This window comes from Rattus norvegicus, chromosome 17 (assembly GCF_036323735.1).
Source record: "Rattus norvegicus strain BN/NHsdMcwi chromosome 17, GRCr8, whole genome shotgun sequence".
Classification (NCBI taxonomy): domain Eukaryota; kingdom Metazoa; phylum Chordata; class Mammalia; order Rodentia; family Muridae; genus Rattus; species Rattus norvegicus.
The window spans coordinates 23,911,918-23,931,320 of record NC_086035.1 but is presented as its reverse complement, the minus strand read 5'-3'; the positions used below and the strand labels follow the sequence as shown (position 1 = coordinate 23,931,320).

The 19,403-nt window shown below is 44.8% G+C and overlaps 1 protein-coding gene across 9 annotated transcripts in view; it reads right to left on the bottom strand.

Moving 5' to 3' along the window:
- Mak (male germ cell-associated kinase) overlaps window positions 1–19,403 on the bottom strand; it is a 47,441-nt gene that overhangs the window by 5,537 nt on the left and 22,501 nt on the right. For 8 of the 9 annotated variants that reach the window (XM_063276111.1, XM_063276112.1, NM_013136.3 and 5 more), the window contains 6 exons: window positions 17,833–18,004; window positions 17,352–17,519; window positions 15,358–15,669; window positions 10,450–10,622; window positions 8,438–8,580; window positions 4,351–4,482 (listed from right to left, as the gene is read on the bottom strand). In XM_063276111.1, coding sequence (XP_063132181.1) covers window positions 4,351–4,482; window positions 8,438–8,580; window positions 10,450–10,622; window positions 15,358–15,669; window positions 17,352–17,519; window positions 17,833–18,004 — 1,100 coding nt within the window. Of the gene's footprint in view, window positions 1–1,740; window positions 1,816–4,350; window positions 4,483–8,437; window positions 8,581–10,449; window positions 10,623–15,357; window positions 15,670–17,351; window positions 17,520–17,832; window positions 18,005–19,403 lie in introns of all 9 variants that reach the window. The other variant, XM_039095396.1, reaches the window with a different exon arrangement.

The window sequence follows — 19,403 nt, the reverse complement described above, 5'->3', positions numbered from 1 at the left end:
GAAATGCAGTAGAAGAATCAGGTTTGGGAAAAGGGAGTGCAGAAGATATTCAGGTCCTGACGCGGAAGTTGGTTGCCTTGGAGATAATTGATGTTCAGAGTTGCTGGTCCTGCAGCTGTGGCTTGTGTGTGTGTGTGTGGGACAGTGCAGAAGGACCTAGGGACATGGACAGGCTCCAGAACAGACCCTGAAGGAGCATCAGCACCAAGAAATCAGCATCAAGCATCAGCACAGAGCCCTGGGGGTGGGGAAGAAGATACTGAGAGAGGTGGCTAGGGAGGCAGAGGGATCTGACATTCGGCTCTGCCCTGGGGTACGGTACCTGAGTAGGAGCAGACAGCAGGAGCTGCTTCAGTGACCTGAGACAGGCTGTGACAAACCCTAGTAAGTGGGGGTAGGGGGTAAGGGATGGAGGGTAAGGAAGCCTCACTATTTAGGGGCAAAGCAGGCTTGTTAGCTAGAGTGCACAGGGTTCCGTGTTCCTTGAGAGTTTGAAAGAACTTGTCATCTGACAGTTAGCAATGAGGTGTACTTTCCACGGTTCCTTCTTTCTCCAGGGGCTAAGCACAGATGCTTGCTTGCTCTTGAAGCAACAAAAGTCAAAGAGCAGCTTTCCTCATCAGACCCTGGAGGATGTGACATTCTGTGACTGTTACATTTGTGCAACTCTTAACACCATCGAATTTATGCAAGAACAGTGGCTTGCACTGACCGGCCTTCTCACCGTCAGTATTCACTGGGAACTGCGAATCCATCCTGCTATGTCAAAAGGATATCTGAAACTATTTAGCCGAGGATGACTTTGAACTCCTGATTCTCCTGCTTCCACTCGCCTGAGTGCTGGGATCACAGGTGTGAGCTACTACACCTGGTTTACACAACGCTGGGACTTGAGACTTCACAAGACAAGCTGAGCTACAGCCTCAGCCTCAAAAGTCTTAGAAAGGAGTTCAAAGTCGTGGTCACATCCAGCAACCATCAGAGTGTCTTCTTGTTCACCTTCTCTCCCCCATGGCAACCGTGGTAACTACTGAAGGACAGGAGCGCTAGGCACAGCTATGCTAAGTCTGTCATTTCTAAAATTACTTCTCCCATCCTATAGACGGAAACTGGCTTAAATAAATGAAGAGAAAAACAGCAGCAGAATGGGGATGGCAGGGAGAAGCCATTCACTAGCAGCTGTAGATACAGTGCTGTCCTACTGACAAAGGACTTCACTAAGAAGGAAAGGAGCTGGCGATCACGCCAGTTGTTTTGGCTTATTACTTGTTTGCTGCAGAGATCTAGGCTGAAAGGTGGTCTTTGGCTTTGGTGTGGAAACCACTGACGTCACTCCTCCAGAAAGCCCACCACTGCCATTAACATCGCCTTTCATGTCAATGATGGGGAATGTGTAAGACATGAACATCAGATTTGTTTTTCAAAATCCTAGGAATATTGATCATAAAGCAAGAAACGATTCCTTACTTTCAGTAGAATGGTTTTTTTTTGTTTTTGTTTTTTGGTTTTTTTTTGTGATTTCTAGAAGTTTCCACAACTAATTTACAGCATAATTATGAAGCACATTTCCCAAGGGAGGAAGGACGGCGCTGTGGATGCCAGGAAAAGCCACTCTTCTACCAGCCCTGCCTTGACTCTGAAGCAGGTCACCCTGGCCTTCTGTGAAGGGATTGGGGCTGAGGCTGAGAAGAGAACCAGTGAGCCGAAGCAAGCAGCACCTTTACAGAGCCCAGACATTACCTTGTGGGTCCTCTAGCTGCTCAGCGGACTTCCCAGTGCGTGATAGGCTTTCAATCGGTTTAATTATGCTGTCTTCTAAAAGAAGGCGCATGAGAGACAGAGCCGCAGGGAGAGTGTTAAGGTAGAGCAGAGGGGAGATGAGTTAGACGGTTAGGAGAAAGACCCAGAAGGAGCTCTACAATGAGAAATGTCTCCATGTGCTGTCACAGCTTCCCTGTCAGGCTGACTGGAAGTTACAACACTCAAAGCTATGGCATTGCCATCTGAACCAGTCTGGCAGCCTCTGGGAATATTATTTTGAAATAGCTGAGACAAAATAAATGGATTAAAGAGGTGTAGTTTGGTGCTCCAGTCTTGTTAACTGGGCAAGTTGGGTTCTCAGAGGGTCTGAAGAACTTGTACAAAGTCTGTACACTAGGCCAGGGGGTGGTGGTGCACTCCTTTAATCCCAACACTTGGGAGTCAGAGGCAGGGAGCTCTCTTAGTTCAAGGCCAGCCTGGTTTACAGAGTGAGTTCCAGGATAGTCAGAGCTGCATAGAGAAACCCTACCTTGAAAAAAACCAGAAGTCAGAAAGAAAGAAAAAAAAAACAACAACAACTAAAGAAATCTATAAACTAAATCTACCCCCAAACTCAAAACCCAAGACACATCAGTGTGGAGGATTCTATGATGGGGATGACTGACTAGAACTTCCAGATCGTGGAGAGTTAGAACGTTACAATCCAGAGCCAATGAGCTTTGTCTCTTTTTAGTCCATTTAAAAGTCATCTATTGCCTCCAGTGCCTAACCTAACCTCCTTTGAATTTAACAAAACCCGAAAAATTTATTCTTGTCAGATCACAAATGTCTACCAACCCAAAAGCTAAGATATCACAAGGTCTATTGCAGAGCTGTCTCTCACCTCCCGACACACACACACGCACATACACACATACACGCATGCACACGCACACGCACGCACACGCACACGCACACGCACACGCACACTTGTGGTCCCTCCGATGTACTTGGCAAATGCCTTGGAGTGTAAATTTCTTCCGTAATTGATAAAATCTCTGTACCCACTTTTAGCTTGGAATGTGTTACCCAGGGCAACCTGAATTCCCAGCCATGGTTATCACACAGGGTTCAGGAATAAAGTCCCTCTCACTGCATTTGAAGCGAGAGTTGGCTTTCATATGAACAGGTCCAGGATGTCGATGGGTTGACGTGGCGTCAGAGTGCTTACTGGATTGCTCCTGCGCTGTAACGGCCACCATCAAACTTGTCCAAACAGTACTCACAGTTTTTGTTTTTTTTTGTTTTTTTGTTTTTTGTTTTTTTCTTTTCGGAGCTGGGGACCGAACCCAGGGCCCTGTGCTTGCTAGGCAAGCGCTCTACCACTGAGCTAAATCCCCAACCCCCTACTCACAGTTTTAATAACGCAATGCTTCACCCAGTTCTCAGTTGAAATCTCAAATTTTCATCATCATAGATGTCATAAAACTTATCTATCTCTCTTTTAGTATATGTGCTGCCGAAGCGAGCACTCTATCTCTCTTTTAAATGGAATCTGAATGTCACAGTGAGCTAGAGTCTGTCAGCGTGAAGGGAAGAGCACATGAGCTAGTACCTTTCTACAGGTGAAAATTTCATACTCACCTTTTACCCCTAAATCATACTTTAGCTTCCAAATTTTATCCAAATAGAACTTAGGCTTAAAACTATAAACTTATCACTCAAAAACGGTGTATGTTACAAAAAAATGTAGATTTCTGTAATCACAGTGTTTTCCAATATTACTAAATTGTAATGATTTGTTGCATATTACTAATAAAAAGAATAAATATTATAAATTTTGATTACTAGGCACGGAAGGTATTGTTGGGAGCACAGGCTAATGGGGCCAAGTCCTTTCAAACAAGCGAGTGTCTGGCACAGGAGTTTCTGAGGCTCAGCTAGAGTGCTCTCATCTTGACTTTCATTTATGCAAACAGAAGTCTGGGGAAAGCTTGTTGATGTGACGACTTAGCTGAGAATCATTTTGTTACTATTCTCTGCACCCCACATTTATGGACCATGTGTATGTAGTGATCTATGACAACCTTTTTCAATTTACCGTCAGCACATAGTTCAGGGATATCCTCCTCATTTAACCTTCTAAACGCTAAACACTGGAAGCCCCTCCACTTTGTGTTGTGAGGTAACACAGTCTCTGCATGTAGCCCAGGCTGGCCTCAAACTCTTGGTCTTTCCAGAAGTTAGCCAGGAGTAGCTTCCCAATCATGAGAGCTACCTCCTTTCTCCACGTAGCCAACTGTCCCTTTGATTGACACCTTGGACAAGTTTATGTTTGGGGTCAACTTAGTGAATGAGAAGTCCTTTCTGTTTGGGAGGTGGGAAAGCTGAAGGTAGGCTTGTTAAGAAGGCAGAGCCATTTAGGAAGAACCTTGGTGGCAGATGAGTGGTTGACGGACTGAAAATATCTGTGCTCAACAATTTTCTGGATAATTTTCGTGTGGTCTGTGTCTCCCCTAGAGCCCCACAGATCTTGGCTGGATGACATGCTTGTGGTCTATTTACAACCAAACATCAGACATTGATAGGTAGGTGACTCGAATCTCTTACCTGCGTTACTCCTCTTGAAAGCGAGGTCCGCCCCCATGGATCCCAGAGACTTAGGAAATAGCTGATTATTCCAAGAGTGTGAATTTATATCCTTGCCGCCAGCTACCAAAGACACGTTCTTGGGGTTCACACCTGAGAAGAACAAAGCAGTAGAGTGTGAACATGAGCCCGAGGGAAGATGTATGTTCCCACTCAGTCTAGACGTCCTGTGGACAGGAGGCCGGTGATAAGTGTAGGTTAATGTGTGGCCAATGTTTCCTTCTTTTAATGAACTCCAACAAGACCCTGAGCCCTCAGCACAAACCTGCAATATTGACAGCACTCACTTTGCCTCCTGTAATACTAATGGCAATAGACACTTATCTCTCCTACAAAACACGAGAGAGAGAGAGAGAGAGAGAGAGAGAGAGAGAGAGAGAGAGAGAGAGAGAGAGAGAGAGAGAGAGAGAAGATGGCACCCAAAGTTGGCTCTGGACTCCACATGTGCATATGCAGGCACCTGCACCTGAACACGCATGGACATACACCATGCATACGAAAGGAAACATGAGTGGGTCAGAGTAGGAATCTACAGTATAGTGCACATAGTTTTATAAATGTTGTTCAAGAAAGAATGGCTTGTGAATGTTCCAATTATTTTATTAATGCAGTCATGTCAATAATCTTAAATAGGTAATTTTTTTGGTCTTAAAACTTTCTATTTATAAAGGCAGGCATAGTGGCACATGCCTTTAACCCCCCAGAACTCAGGAGGCACAGGCAGGTGGATTGCTGTGAGTTTGGGGCTAGCCTGGTTTATAGAGCAAGTTCCAGGACAGCTAGGGCTACACAGAGAAACCAAAAACAAACAAACAAATAACCCAATCCAAAGCAAAACAACCTTTCTATTTATATACTTAAATATTTGAACAAAAAATGGCATTCTGATTAAACTGCATTTTACAGTCTATAGGATGCCTTGAATCATCTGGAATTTTACTCTAGATTTCAGGGGGAAAAGCATGTGTTTGTTTTCCTTTTATTTTTGGTATTATAATGGAATTATAATGGTCTCTGTCTATTGCACTTCCTTGATGAGGGGACACTTATCTGAGGGATAGGGACAGACACGTAGAGTGTAATTAGAGACAATGCTGGTTTAGAAAAGTGACAGTTTTAGGTTCTCCTCCATGACTTCACTGGCCCCAGGCAGGTATTTTTCTTAAAGTGGGGCAGGTATTTTTCTTAAAGTGAATACATCTCCTAATGAAGGTAACTATTTTAATTCAAATTCCTAAGATAAATATTCTAGGAAATAGGGACATCCTAGAATTGTAAATTATAAATGGGTGAGCCTTGATTGGATATTATGTGCCAACTTGGAGGAGGCAGACATCTGGTTTGCTATGTAATGATACATTGTTATTGTTACATACGGATTTCTTGCCTCAGTGATGTTTTAAGAAGTCAGCAAACACTGACTGTGTATACTGTGTACCAGGCAGTGCATGAGGGAGGGTGGAGACCATGACAGACCAGTTCTGCTCTTTTGGTTCTTACAATCTAACATGGAGGGAGACACTTACAGTTCGTTGGATAATTAATAATGCCAAACTGCTTAGACAAATATTGTCTGCAGAAGGTCAATAACAGAAGCAATGAAGTCGTTCTCTTAAAAAAGCAATTTTGGGCCAGAGAGATGGCTCAGTGGGTAAAGAAAGGTACAAGTAGATCTGGAGATCGGAATCCCCATGGTGGAAGGACAGGACCCACAAGCGAACCTGACCTGTGTGTGCACATGCACACACACTCTAAAAATCACAATAGTGAGAGAACCAATTTTAAGCTAAACCATGATCACAACAACCAGGTTTGGTGGTGTGCGCTGTGACATCTGTGTCAGCCAAGGACCTAAACGGGGAGAGAGCTAAGAGATGCACACCACACACACAGCGAGAGCGGAGTGGCGGAGAAGGAGTGGGGAGCAGGTTCTGTGGGCATTTGTTAAAATGGATCAAAAGCGACTAACATGGGAATTTCAAAGGGCAGCCAGGAAGATGGTGAGTGCACATGGGGAGAGAGAAGGTTCCACTGAGCAGGATTTGTAAGTGCTGTGGAACATGTCATTCTGATGTCCAGCAGTGGTGACACTGGCTCCTGAAGGGAGTCCTAGTTTTAGCGTGAGACCAGAAGGCACCACCGAGAGACTGAGAAACTGTTAGTGTTTTCACTACATCTTTATCTGCAGCTGAGATCTTGCAGTAATTAAGTGCCTAAGGCTTATAGGGTGGGAGGTCAGATGACCATGGTTCCATTATGAGTAATACACAGAACCTCCAGGCCTGACTGCAAGTGCATACACTGACCTGTAGTAGGCCTCATCTACAGCCCTTGCCTCTCTTTCTCTGAAGACCACTACTACAGAGCTATCAATCCTTCTCTGACGTCTGACTTTCTTGCAACCAGATGGCATTCTATAATCCTGAGGGTTTATCTAAGACTTTCTTTATACTTGGCTTTAGGATTAAAAAGCAGGTTCTTCATGTATATTCTTTCTTAGTCCAAAGATATTCAGTTATAAGAATAATTATGGAGTCCAGGCATAGCGATGCATGCCTTTAACCCCAGCACTCAGGAGGCAGAGGCAGGTGGATCTCTTGAGTTTGCGGCTGGGTTGGTCTACACAGGGAGTTTCAGGACAATCAGTCGGGTTTTACACAGAGAAACCTGTCTTGAAAAACAAAGCAAACCAACCAACCAAACAAAAAATTATGAGTTAAAATAAACACCAACAGTGGCTTTCTCCTGTATCCATTGTCTTCTATTTCAGAGTTGCTGGGTCATAACAGATAATCAACAAATGTTTGTCCAAATGCCTCAACTTAGCCCAGCCTCATCCAGGTTGAGGGAAGATCTTCAGGACAGGGTCTAGCCTGATCCAGGCTTGGTTTATCATAAACAATTCTTTTGCCATTCCGAGTCCAGTTTTCAGGCCTGTTTTACTCCCCATTTGAAGGAACCTGTGGGGCTTGTTAGGTCTTTCTCCTCAAAAAGGAAATAAGAGGACAGGTCTACAGCTTGACATAGATCCTTAAAAGCCATATGAAATGTGGATCCATGACAACGGGGGTGGCTGAGCTCCCCAGCCTTTGCCAGTGACTTATGGAGGTCACTTCTCCATCAGAAGGCGGGGGTCCTTTTACACAGGAGACAACTGAAATACGGGTTTGCTAAACTTCAATCATTCAAATGGTCCTTATATTGTTTTCAACAGTATTCCCCGTGGTCTGTGTTCCAGAACGCCTATTGCTTCTGCGCTTTTGCTGAACCCTGGGAGGCTCACAGGTTCAGCGCCAAACTCTCCAAAGCTGCTGATACCGAAAGATCCCTGGTGTGCTCCTTCCTAAGGAAGAGGCCTCAGTGCTTCTTCCAGATCCTCTCACTTCCTGAAGGTCTTCACCCCCTTACCCCACTCCCCCAACTCTTGAATTGTCAGGTTCTACATCTGCAAGGGATTAGTTCTATCTACAAGCAAACCCACTAATTCCTCTGTCTGTTCGCCTAGGCTCACCTGTCAGCAAGGCCCACTGTTTGCTACCATACCTGCATCGTACCCACGTCTGTCTCTGCTGCTTCTACCTCGCACACATGCACTGCCGCCTATACCAGCCTCTTTGTCTATTTGAGTCTCTAGCCTGTTCTTTCTAGCCGCCAGGAGAAACTTGTAAGTGAATACATAGAGCTCAACATTTAGGAAACAAGATATTCTTTACATTTACACTTGTCATAGGGTACCCAGTTGCTTTAATAAAATTGAGCACTTAATAAATGTCACATCCTTGGCTAGGCTTTGGGGAAGCAGAATTATCAGCATTATGGCAACAGGCACAGTGACTAAAGAGTCCCAGGACTCTGTTTTCTCCTTCCCAGGTGGCTTCTTTTCACAGATACCAAGGCCTTTTACTCCACCCTAGCAATTCTTGGACTCGCAGCAAACACTGTTGTCTTGAACCAGGGTATCAAATGGCTCAGGCTGGCCTGGAATTCCCAGTCCTCCCACTCCCACCTTCTGAGTATTGGGATTAAGTGGTAAATTTTCCTTACTTACCCGGAAGGTATCTTGATTGTTTCAAATAGTACTGCTTAGCGGTTGAAGCAGTTGACAAGTTTGTGTCAGATTTTAAGGATGCATGTAAATTTCTATTTTCCCCCTTCAAGTGGTTGGAGACTGGGAGTCCTGCTTCTGGAAACCTTGGAGATGAAAACAAAGCGACAATCATTGCATGAAAATCATTCATCCCTACCGCATCTCCTTCAGCGATTCCAATGAGTTGATGTAAAACCATGAGTCCTTTTGCTGTTGGGATTACTCAGTGATAACGTGTGGTTGTTATTGTAGCTGTTTTGATGTTAGGATGTGGCTTTTTGAACTCACTGTGTAGTTAAGTGGCCTCGAAGTCCCGATCCCTGGTTCCCTTGTCCCATTTCCCAAGTGCTGGAATTACAGGTATGTGTCAGCATGCCTGGTTAGTTTGGTTTTATTGTTGTTGTTTTGGTCTGATTTTGTGGGGTTGGTTTTTGGTTGTTTAAGTTTCTTCTCTGAGACCAGATATCAACTGTGTAATCCAGGTTGCCCTTAAACTTTTGCATCCTTCTTTCTCAGATTCCAAAGTAGCTGGGACTCTAGTGTCAGCAATATGATCTATAGGTCTGCTCCTTAGAAGGATGCATACGGAGCACCAACAGAGCCTTTGGAGCTGCCCACGCCAGGGTTCTCACTTCTGTCATGTTTAGAGCCTCAGAATCATATCCAAGGACCACACTGGGCCTAGCATGGTGGAGTAGTATGGCTCCTGCCTAATGGGATTGAATGAGGTTCTTCCTAGGCCACATGCTGTAGGGAAGAGAATGTTTGCGACTAGCCTGGGAGACAGAGTGACCCGCCCATGTGCACCCTTGACAGTCTCTGTGTGTCTTCGGAGGGAATGACCCACCCCTGTGTGCTCTTGATAGATTCTTTTTTCATGTGTCACTGGGTATACAAGCTGCAAAGGGAAGACATCTGCATATGCAACGCCAGTGTCCCCAGTCTTGTGACATGGCCATGCTACTTACTCTTCTTCTGTCCCAGGGAGAAAAGTATATGAAAGTATGTTCCCAAATCAACAAAATTCCAGCCCATCCTGTTCAGAGCAGTCATGGTGGGCTGAAAATGGTCCGACTCCTGGGAACAAGGAGCCGTTGGGACACTGAACTTCCAGGACAGGTTTCGAAAACGACTTTCAAATGTTTTTTTTTTTTTTTTTCTTTTTTTGGATCTTTTTTTCGGAGCTGGGGACCGAACCCAGGGCCTTGCGCTTCCTAGGCAAGCGCTCCACCACTGAGCTAAATCCCCAACCCCTCAAATGTTTTTAATAAGCAGCGATCCAATAATTCACTGAGTGCCATCAGAGAAAGCCATTAGCTTTGTATGTGATGCTCTGCATTCCACCTATAGCAATGGGAACCTCAGGCAGGAATGGCGATGACCATGATTCAGGAGGCTGAGCTAGGTGAGGATGACATGTACTGTGGTCTCAGCCACACAAGACACACAGTGGGAGGACTGCTCCAGCCTACGAGTTTGAGCCCTGCCTGGGCAACATAGCTAGACAACGCCTCAACAACAACAACACCACAACACAACACCACTACACAACAACAACACAACAATAACAACACAACAACAACAACACAACAACAATAAAAACACAATACAACACAACAACAACACAACAATACAACAACAATACACAACAACACAACAACAATACACAACAACACAATAATACACAACAACACAACACAACAACATAACAACACAACACAACAACACAACACAACAACACAACAACAACAGTGTGTATGAGCAATATACACACTGTACTAACGAAGTACTTTGCTCTACACACACCGCTAATTCACTACTGTGAGAAATCAAGACTGTCAACTTACTGGAGGAATGTATAAAGATTTATGGGTTTTGTAGAAGAAAGATGAATCTTTGTTGTTGTAATATTAGTGGGTGAATAAAGTTGATGTGCAGTAAAGTGCGTTTCCCTAGTGAATGTGCAACCTTACCGAAATGGAGACTCCTTCTTCTTTTTTTCCTTGAAGGCATCCATGCTCGGCTTCTTGGAGTGGGAGGCTCCCAAGTCGCAGTCCTCGATGTTGTCACAGCTGTCTCCAGACTTGAAGACTGTCTGACCCCACCGTCTCCGGGCCCCCTTATGGCCTACTGTGCTGACTGGATTCTGTGGTGAAAAACAAAGTCAGCCACCAGAGTCTTAAATTACCTAAGATTTCCTCAAGCAATTACACTGGGCAGTGAGTTTTCAAGGGTCTTTCCCTTTACAGTCAGGTGTACTGAATGACAGGACATGTTCTGAGAAAGGCAGCCATAGGTAACTGTCACTGGGTGGACATCACAGAATGCACTTACAAGAACCTGGATGTTCTTGCCTACTAGTGTGGCTTCCGTTCAGGGGCAACAAACATGTTCCACATGCTACTATACTGAATACTGCTAACTGTGGGGGGATGGTTACCACTTGTGTATCTGAACTTATGCAAACGTAGGGGTGGTACTATAAAGAGGCTGGGGAGAGAGGTTAGTGGTAAAGCACAGAGGTAGCATGCACCAGGGCCTAGAGCCAACGCAACTACCTGGTACTTCCTCCCCCGCCCCTCCCCCAAATAGAGGAAAAGGCAGGAAGAACTTGAAGCAGCTAGCTACTTCCACAGTCAAGAACAGAAAAGGAATAAATGCATGCACGCTCCAGGCTGCTCAGCACCCACTTTCTCTTTTAAATATTGTACAGGACTCAAACCCAAAGGCTGGTACCATTCAGTATCAGGATGGCTCTTCCTACATCAATGAGAATACTGAAGCTAATTCTCTATGGGCATACCTGGAAGTCTATAGGCTCTAGGCAGTCCGTCTCTCATGAACCCTCCAGTCCAGTGATTCTAGATTATGTCACACTGACAATTAAAACTAAGCAGCACCGGGTACTTGCGGTTTGGCCCCTCATAGGTTGAATGTAGAAAACCAAGACTTGGCAGTGTTCTTCCTGCTCTTCTCTGTGGTGGTTTGCCCTGAAGTTATCTGTATTTTGATGCTAATTCCACTGCCCCAAGGACAGCTGCCTAGTCTCGAACTCAGAACTCAGGTGACTTCACCAGAACCACCTCCCCAGTGAATTTGTGAAGTACAGGTGAGGGGCAGGTACAGGATAGAAGGAGGCCTGTCATTGGAGGAGAAGGAAGGATGGGTGGGAGAGAAGTTTGAAGGAAGAGGAGGAGACTAAGGGAGAGAGGAAGAGACAGGACAGAGGAGAGAGAGAGAGAGGAGAGAAGCCATGGCAGGTGATGTTAAGATTCCGCTCTGTGTATTTACAGGTTGTTATCAATGTTCTTAAGGGATGGATGGTACCGGGCTTTGTATGTTTAAGTGGGCAATTATTTCTTACCAATTGGGTCAAAGATTATTGTGTTGTGTGTTCTTTTATGTGAGGGTTTGAGTGTAGGAAAGTGTGTGGCGACAAGAGACACTGGGTTGCCGAGGAGTGGGGATGTGCTTCCGCCAAGATATCTAGCAGATATCCTGGGCACCGCAGTGCATACCTAGCGGAATAAAAGACAACTACTCTTTTTTATTTTTATATTTTTACAACAACACTTCTCCTTAAGTGGAAATATCCTTACAGAGGACTGAGGTTGGCGTGTCCCTGGATCTTTCATGATCCCCTCTCTAAAATGCATACGCCGCCTTATAGCCATAAAACTCACTGTGGAGGGAGGGGACGGCACTGGAACACAGGGACCCCTGGTATCTTCAGCCACTTGCTGAAGACAGAGCGGTCTTATTCCCTGAGAAGGTCCCAGTGCTCTGGGTTGACCACCATGGGCTTCCCGTTTGTGAGAAAATATTCTATTGTTTAAGCCACGGTGGTCAGGCTTCTGTCTTTACTGAATGTTCTCCCAGTGGACAGAAAAAGGGAAAGTCATCAATGACTTTAGAAGGTCTGGCCCGAGAAGGCTGGCTGGGCTGAAAATCCTGAGAATCCAAGTTCCACTCCTGGGACTGCAGGATGGAGAGAGAATGGGTTCCTGTGGGTTGCCATGGAAACTCCACATGAGTGCCCTTCCCCAGGAAATAAATACATACACTAACAATTTTAAGATTTAAATCTAATTGTCATAGAATAATGTCCCTATTAATGGAGACAGGGGATGAGGAAGAAGCAGAGGCTTAGGACCGACTGTAAGCTGATAAGACAGTGATACGGGCATGTGAACTGATAAATGCAAAAGCAGTCCACAAGAAGGAACAGAACTGGGAAGGGCGGCCAGCTGCGCTGTGGACTTGAGGAAGCTGGAAGAATGGCTTGGGAGTGCACAGAGCTGTGACATCGGATGGGAATGGCAGGGAAGACGCCAGCCAGTCTCAGCATCATAAACTTTATCAAGAGGAACACTTTCAACCAAACAGCACCAAGTATGGAATGAATAAGAACCAATGCTCAGGATGCAGAGTCAGCAGAAGATGACAGACGGCCAAGTGTGGGCCTTCCTCGGCTGGACGCCCGTTAGTGTGAAGCCGAGGGCTGATCCCTGCTGAGTCATGTCAGCACATACGGAACGATCATGCGTGTTTGGGAAGACTGGGAGGGGGCACATAACAGTAATGCCTTCGCAATACAAAGCAAACGTTGGCAGTCCATGTCAACACTTTGTCATAGAATGAGGGCAAAGATTTGGGGAACTGGTAGGTCATATGTCACTATTTTTCATATTTGTAGGAAGTCCACGTGAGTGCCAGTCAAACCAGTGTCATGGGTTTTCACGATGCCCCCAACAATGAAATGATCAGGGGCCAGTGGAAGTGGATCAGTGCATAGCTAATAATTTATGAGTGATCAGCAAATTAATGTTAATCTAGAAGGTTCCAGCTGCTGCCCAGGAGCATCCTGCTTTTCTGGCTATCACGAAGATACAGGCATAAAAACAGACAAATAAATCCACAGATGTCAGGCTTGCTAGACCCAGCAGAGAAAACCAGCATTCGAGACTAAGTTTACAAGGTAATGGGAGACCTTTAACTATCTGAACCCTAGAGATGGACAGGTAAGTTAAAGTGTGGGATATGTGATCTGCAGAAACATTTAGTAACAAGCAGACTCAGAAAAGTTCCTGGAGAGAATGCCATGCCAGTTCTGGATCATGTTAGCTATGTAACGTTAGCTACTATAACTTGGTGAGTACACGCAGGGGCTGGACACAGTGGGCAGTTCTTAATAAACATGAGCAGTGCTTGATAACTACAAGTTTCTTTTCCTTTCTTCTCAGCGTGCGCCAGCATCCGGTGGCCTTCTGAAGGGGGAGAGGAGATGGGACTCTCAGTGGCAAGAGTGGCCCTTTGCTTTGCTTCATCCTCCCTAGTGTCTGCCGCTCTTTCAGACAGTGTCATTCCAAGAGACCAGCAGAATGAGGAGGGGACTCAGTGCCTGTCAGAACAAGTTACTTGCAGAGAATATGATGGAGTTGGGGATGTTTTACCCAAAGAGTAGATGGTACAAGGGTTGTTTTCAAACACCTGTAGAGAACCACACCCTCCCTTGTTACACTCCATAGAGACCACACCCTCCCTTCTGTTATATACTATAGAGACCACACCCTCCCTTCTGTTATATACTATAGAGACCACACCCTCCTTTCTGTTATATACTATAGAGACCACACCCTCCCTTCTGTTACACATCATAGAGACCACACTCTCCCTTCTGTTATATACTATAGAGACCACACTCTCCCTTCTGTTATATACTATAGAGACCATACCCTCCCTTCTGTTACACACCACAGAGACCACACCCTCCCTTCTGTTACATACTATAGAGACCACACTCTCCCTTCTGTTACACTCCATAGAGACCACACTCTCCCTTCTGTTACATACTATAGAGGCCACATTCTCTTTTCTGTTACACACCATAAAGACCACATTCTCCTTTCTGTTACATGCCATAGAAACTATAAACTTCTGTTATATGCCACAGAGACCCCATTCTCCCTTCTGTCACACACTATAGTGACCCACAGTCTCTAATAATCAGAGCTGGATGAAGTCTCTTTTGGATCCTGGAGGTTATTCATTTACCCATCAAATATTAAAAATCCACCCCATGGCAGGCACCTTCTAGATTCTGGACTTATAGCGATAAACAAAACAGAAATATTGTCTCAGAGCTTGCTCTCCACTAGACAGGGAAATGCTCTACAACAACACAAAGAGAAGTCAGCAGTATGTGAGGACGGGCTTGGTATTAGTGGGAGATGTGGGCGTCATACAAAAATGGGAAGAGTCACTGGGGATGGATCGGGAATTGGATGCAATGTTTGAAAAGACAGTGCGGGAAGAATGCAATACCAACAGTCAGCCCTGAAAACACAGACGTGCATCATACTGACCACACAGGCTGTATTTATATATTTGGGAACACACACACACACACACACACACACACACACACACACACACACACAGACACCTACTTATAATCAAAGAAAAAGAAAGGGAGGCTTTGAAGGCAGAGAAGGGAAGGAAAAAATAATGTGATGATATAATCTGAAAACATTTTGTTACACTAAAATAATATTTCCGATCCGTGTTCGTTATCAGTGAAAACAGTGTCGTTCTTGGGGAACTCCCTGATATTTAGGATTAGTACTTTATAGTGTCCAATTCCTTCTGTGAATTCTTGAGTGAACTTTTCCTTTATTCTGGAAGTTTCTGCTCACCATCTTAAAATATTACCTCATCTCTTACCAAACCACAACAAAGAAAGCGGGGGCTTTGACCTGGGACAACCTCCATATACACTCCACTGTTAGAATTGCACTGACAATCCAATGGCTGAGTCCAGGCCACTGCTTACCCAGATTGCCCCAGCCCGTGTCATCTAAGGCATCTTCTTGGCTACTCACCGTTGGTATGGTTTTGACGATACTTGGAAACATCGTTTGTGGTTGCTTATGGTGACCCTGCTGCTTTGGAGGTGGCTGAACCACTGTGTTCTGTGGTGGCTGAATGGCCTGCAGTGGTTGGTGGCCCTGTTTTGGCTGGGGCTGCCCGGCAGGCTGATCAAGGATGTTTGGCAAAGGCTTAGGATCCCGTTCAGAGGAAGATGGCTTTGGCTCTGGAGGCTGCAGCTGCTTGTGCAAAGTCTGTTTTGCATCCAGATGGTGTGCAGAAGGGCCCAATACCTGACCGACTTGAAAATATGGGTGCTTCAGTGCCTGGAAAAGTGTGGAAATACCATGTAATAATGCATAGCTAAGCAAAATATTTCCAAGCTTAAATTGTGTGCATCCTTAACGTAGAGCAAACCGCTCACTATTAGCCGTGGTCTTTTTGGTGCGAGTTCTGGGTATTGAACCTGTGGCCTCAGACATGCTATGCTGCACTGACAAGTGCCAAGCAAGCATGTAGTACACCAGGTTGGACAATGCTGAGAACCTGCAGGCAGAAGACAAACTTCCCAGAAGAAAGTCTGGGAATGAAGCCCACAGCTAAACCCATGTGTGCGCCGTCTCTGGATCTTGTCTTATCCTTTTTAAAATAAACTTCTAACTTTTATACTGCTGCAGGCAAGGTGAATGAATTGAGACATTTCCTCTAGCCTAATTATAAACAACTCCATGTGGGTTCTAGGGATTGACCTTGGGGTCCTCTCGCTGGCCCCTTAGGACATCAGCGAGGACTTTAACCTGCCGAGCCACTTCGCCGACCCCTCCTATTGCCTTCATAGCCAGTTTCCTCATCGTGATAGCAAGTATTTATACACACTGCTGGCTTAGTGACTTAGTCTTTAAGTAGCTATGCACAGTCTCTTGTGATCTCTTCCTAGGCCAGGACGGTTGCTGTGGTGATTTTAATACCTCACAGGATAACTGCTCCCCAAACCCTGCTCTCTACTTACTGTTTGTGTTCAAATACGCCTGCATTAATCTTTCTCTCTTTTTATTTTTATTTTTTGTAGCTGGTCTTTTTTGTAGTTGTTGTTTGTTTGTGAGTCTTTTTTGTTGTTGTTTATTTGGTTTTGGTTTTTTAAGATAGTGTTTCTCTGTGTAGCCTTGCCTGTCCTGGAATTCTCTCTATAAACCAGGCTGGCCTCAAACTCACAAATATCCAGCAGCTTCTGCCTCCCAAGTGCTGGGACTAAAGGTGTGTAACACCACTGCCTGGCTTGTAGCTGGTCTTTAGAAAACACATACACTATTTTTTTTTAAAATGAGGGGGTTAAGTTTTACATGGGATTTACATTAAATTTAAATAATACAATTATCATCATTGTGTGTTTGTTAAGCCTCTGGCAAACAAAGGGATAGCATTTTAAAGACCACAAAGTGCCACAATGCTACCCTCTTGTGGGAGTCAGAGGATAAACTCTTTTACTGCAGTCTCAAGTTCCTGATTCTTGTTCCAATGAATAAGAATCTTAGCCCTCCACCAAAGAGGCCCACTGTGTGCCACCCAGACCAAGCATGTGCTGGACTTGAGGACTTGTCCTTAGTGGTTACTTCCTCTCTAGCTCGTTAGGGTCACATGACACCACCATGCAGTGACTCTGTTTGCCCAGCTCCCGCTTGTGTACAGAGGGTGTCCTGGGTTTTAGTACTTACTGATCTTAGAAAACATTGATTGAGAATCGATGTCTTTGTAAAATTGCAAGACTTTAAAAATTAGAGGTTGGAGAAATGGTTCAGTGGTTAAGGGTACTGTCTGTTCTTGTAGAAGACCCGGGTTTGGTTCCCGGGCCCTGCAGTGTGGCTCAACAAGACCTACAGTTCCAGTCTGGGGGATCCAATGGCATCTAATGGCCTCTTGGGTTCCTGTACACACGTGGTGCACATCCATACTTAGACACACACATCTGCACATGAAATAAAAAAGCTGTCCCCAGGGAGTGCTGCCTTACCTGGCTTGCAGTTGGCCGTTTCTTTGGATCCCAGTTAAGCATTTCTGTCATAAGCTGAATAGCCTCACTACTGGCATTGGGAATGAGAGTTTTCAGGTTTATAGGAATGCACTGGGGAAAGCGGAAGTTCATGGAGGATGCCAGCTGGTACCCCTCCGGCCAGTCACTCTGTTAAAGGAGATACACAGAGAAAGTCCACTTGAATCTGGTGGGACGCTGACTTCTTGCGATCTTTATTGTTCCCCAATAAAAGCGTTATGTTTGTAAGAAAACCATTAAAGTATAAAGGGATTTGAAACTGAAAATATCATACATCTCTGCTAAAGTAAGAAATAAAAACCAGAAAAAGCAAAATAAAAATAAATAATAATAATAAATTAATGATTTATAATTATAATTAATACTAATAATAAATAAATAAATAATAATAAAAGTGAGGGACACTAAAGAGGCCAGGCCACTAGGGGACCAGGGTACTTACTTTCTTGGGAGTCCCTAACACTTGGCAAATTTTAAAGATCTCATCAACTTCACTGGTCCCTGGGAAAAGCGGTCTAAACGTATATAGCTCGGCCATTATACTTCCCACGGCCCACACGTCAATGGGAGAGCTGTACACTGAAGACCTTAGCAAAACTTCAGGAGCACGGTACCTGTGAAAACAGAGAACAGTACAGAAAACGCTCTTTCGGGTGTGACATCACAGGGCAATGGACAGCAGGAGCCAACTGTTGGCTCCCAGCTTCCAAGCAAGACCTAGGACAAAGCACCTTCTGTGTACCAGGGACTCTGGGTGAGACATCTATTTTCTGACCACAGTTAGTGGGGCTGGCTAGAAATGTGAGAAAATGTCCATGTGGCTTGAGGTAGGTCTTCACAGGGATAATCGGGAAGGTAAGTAGCCTCTAAATATCCAGAAAGAACCGTGGATAAAACCATCAGGTGTGAATGTATCCACTTGAGGTTAGGAGAGGAAAGATGGATGGATTGCCCTTGAGTAGGGAGTCTCTGCCCACCCCCCCTTTTACAAATCACATTGAAAATCTTCATGCTAGTATTACACTTCCTCATATAGATGATACTATTTTTAATTTATAAGAGGCAAGTAGCAAGCCCCTGCATCGCCCCCTGCCCCCATTCCTCGCTGATCTACGAAACAGTTGTCTTCCTGAGTCTGGAGTATGCCACTTAACATGATGAACTTCAGCTCAATCCATCCTCCGAAACATGACACAATTACATTCTCTCTCTGTGTGTGTGTGTGTGTGCGTGCATTTCTGAGACAGGGTTTCTCTGTGTAGCCCTGGCTGCCCTGGAACTCACTCTGTAGACCAGGCTGGCCTCATGTACATATAGTTTTTTCCACATTCACTAACTTTTCAAATGTCTACACTGCCTGGGACAGGGATGTGTTCTGGTCTGCACTATGCCAGCAATCAAGGCCACTTGAGCTAGACAGCAGTGCCATGACATATTTTGTTTGTTCTTGAAGACTGTCATTGGGATATTTCCTTCAGAAGACTTGTGTTCCTAATTTCAAGGCTACTGTTACAAAGCAGCATACCTTGAGGTGACACACGCCCTTGATCCCAGCACTCAGGAGGCAGAGGCAGGCGGATCTCTGAGTTTGTGGCCAGCCTGGTCTACATAGTGAGTTCCAGGACAGGATAGTCAGGGCTACACAGAGAAACTCTGTATCTATATCTATATCTGTATCTATATCTATATTTTTTCTTTCCCTCCTTACTGACCCCAACTTCCCCTCTCTTGTCCATATATTATTTTGTTTATAATAAGGTATCACCACAACATGTATGTACACACTTGATTTTACAAATACACATACAGGAAAATGCACTTAAGCCCATAACTTGCTAAATTTTCCACAAATAGGACATGTTCACAGGTCTAACAACCAGATCAAATGCATGCTACAGGAGCCCTAAAGGCTCATTCCACACTATTGTGGCGTAAACCCACAGCTCTTTCCCTAGTCTTGCGCTTTATGAAATGACTGTAATCGGTAGAAGGTCTTTTCCTGTGTGGCCTCCT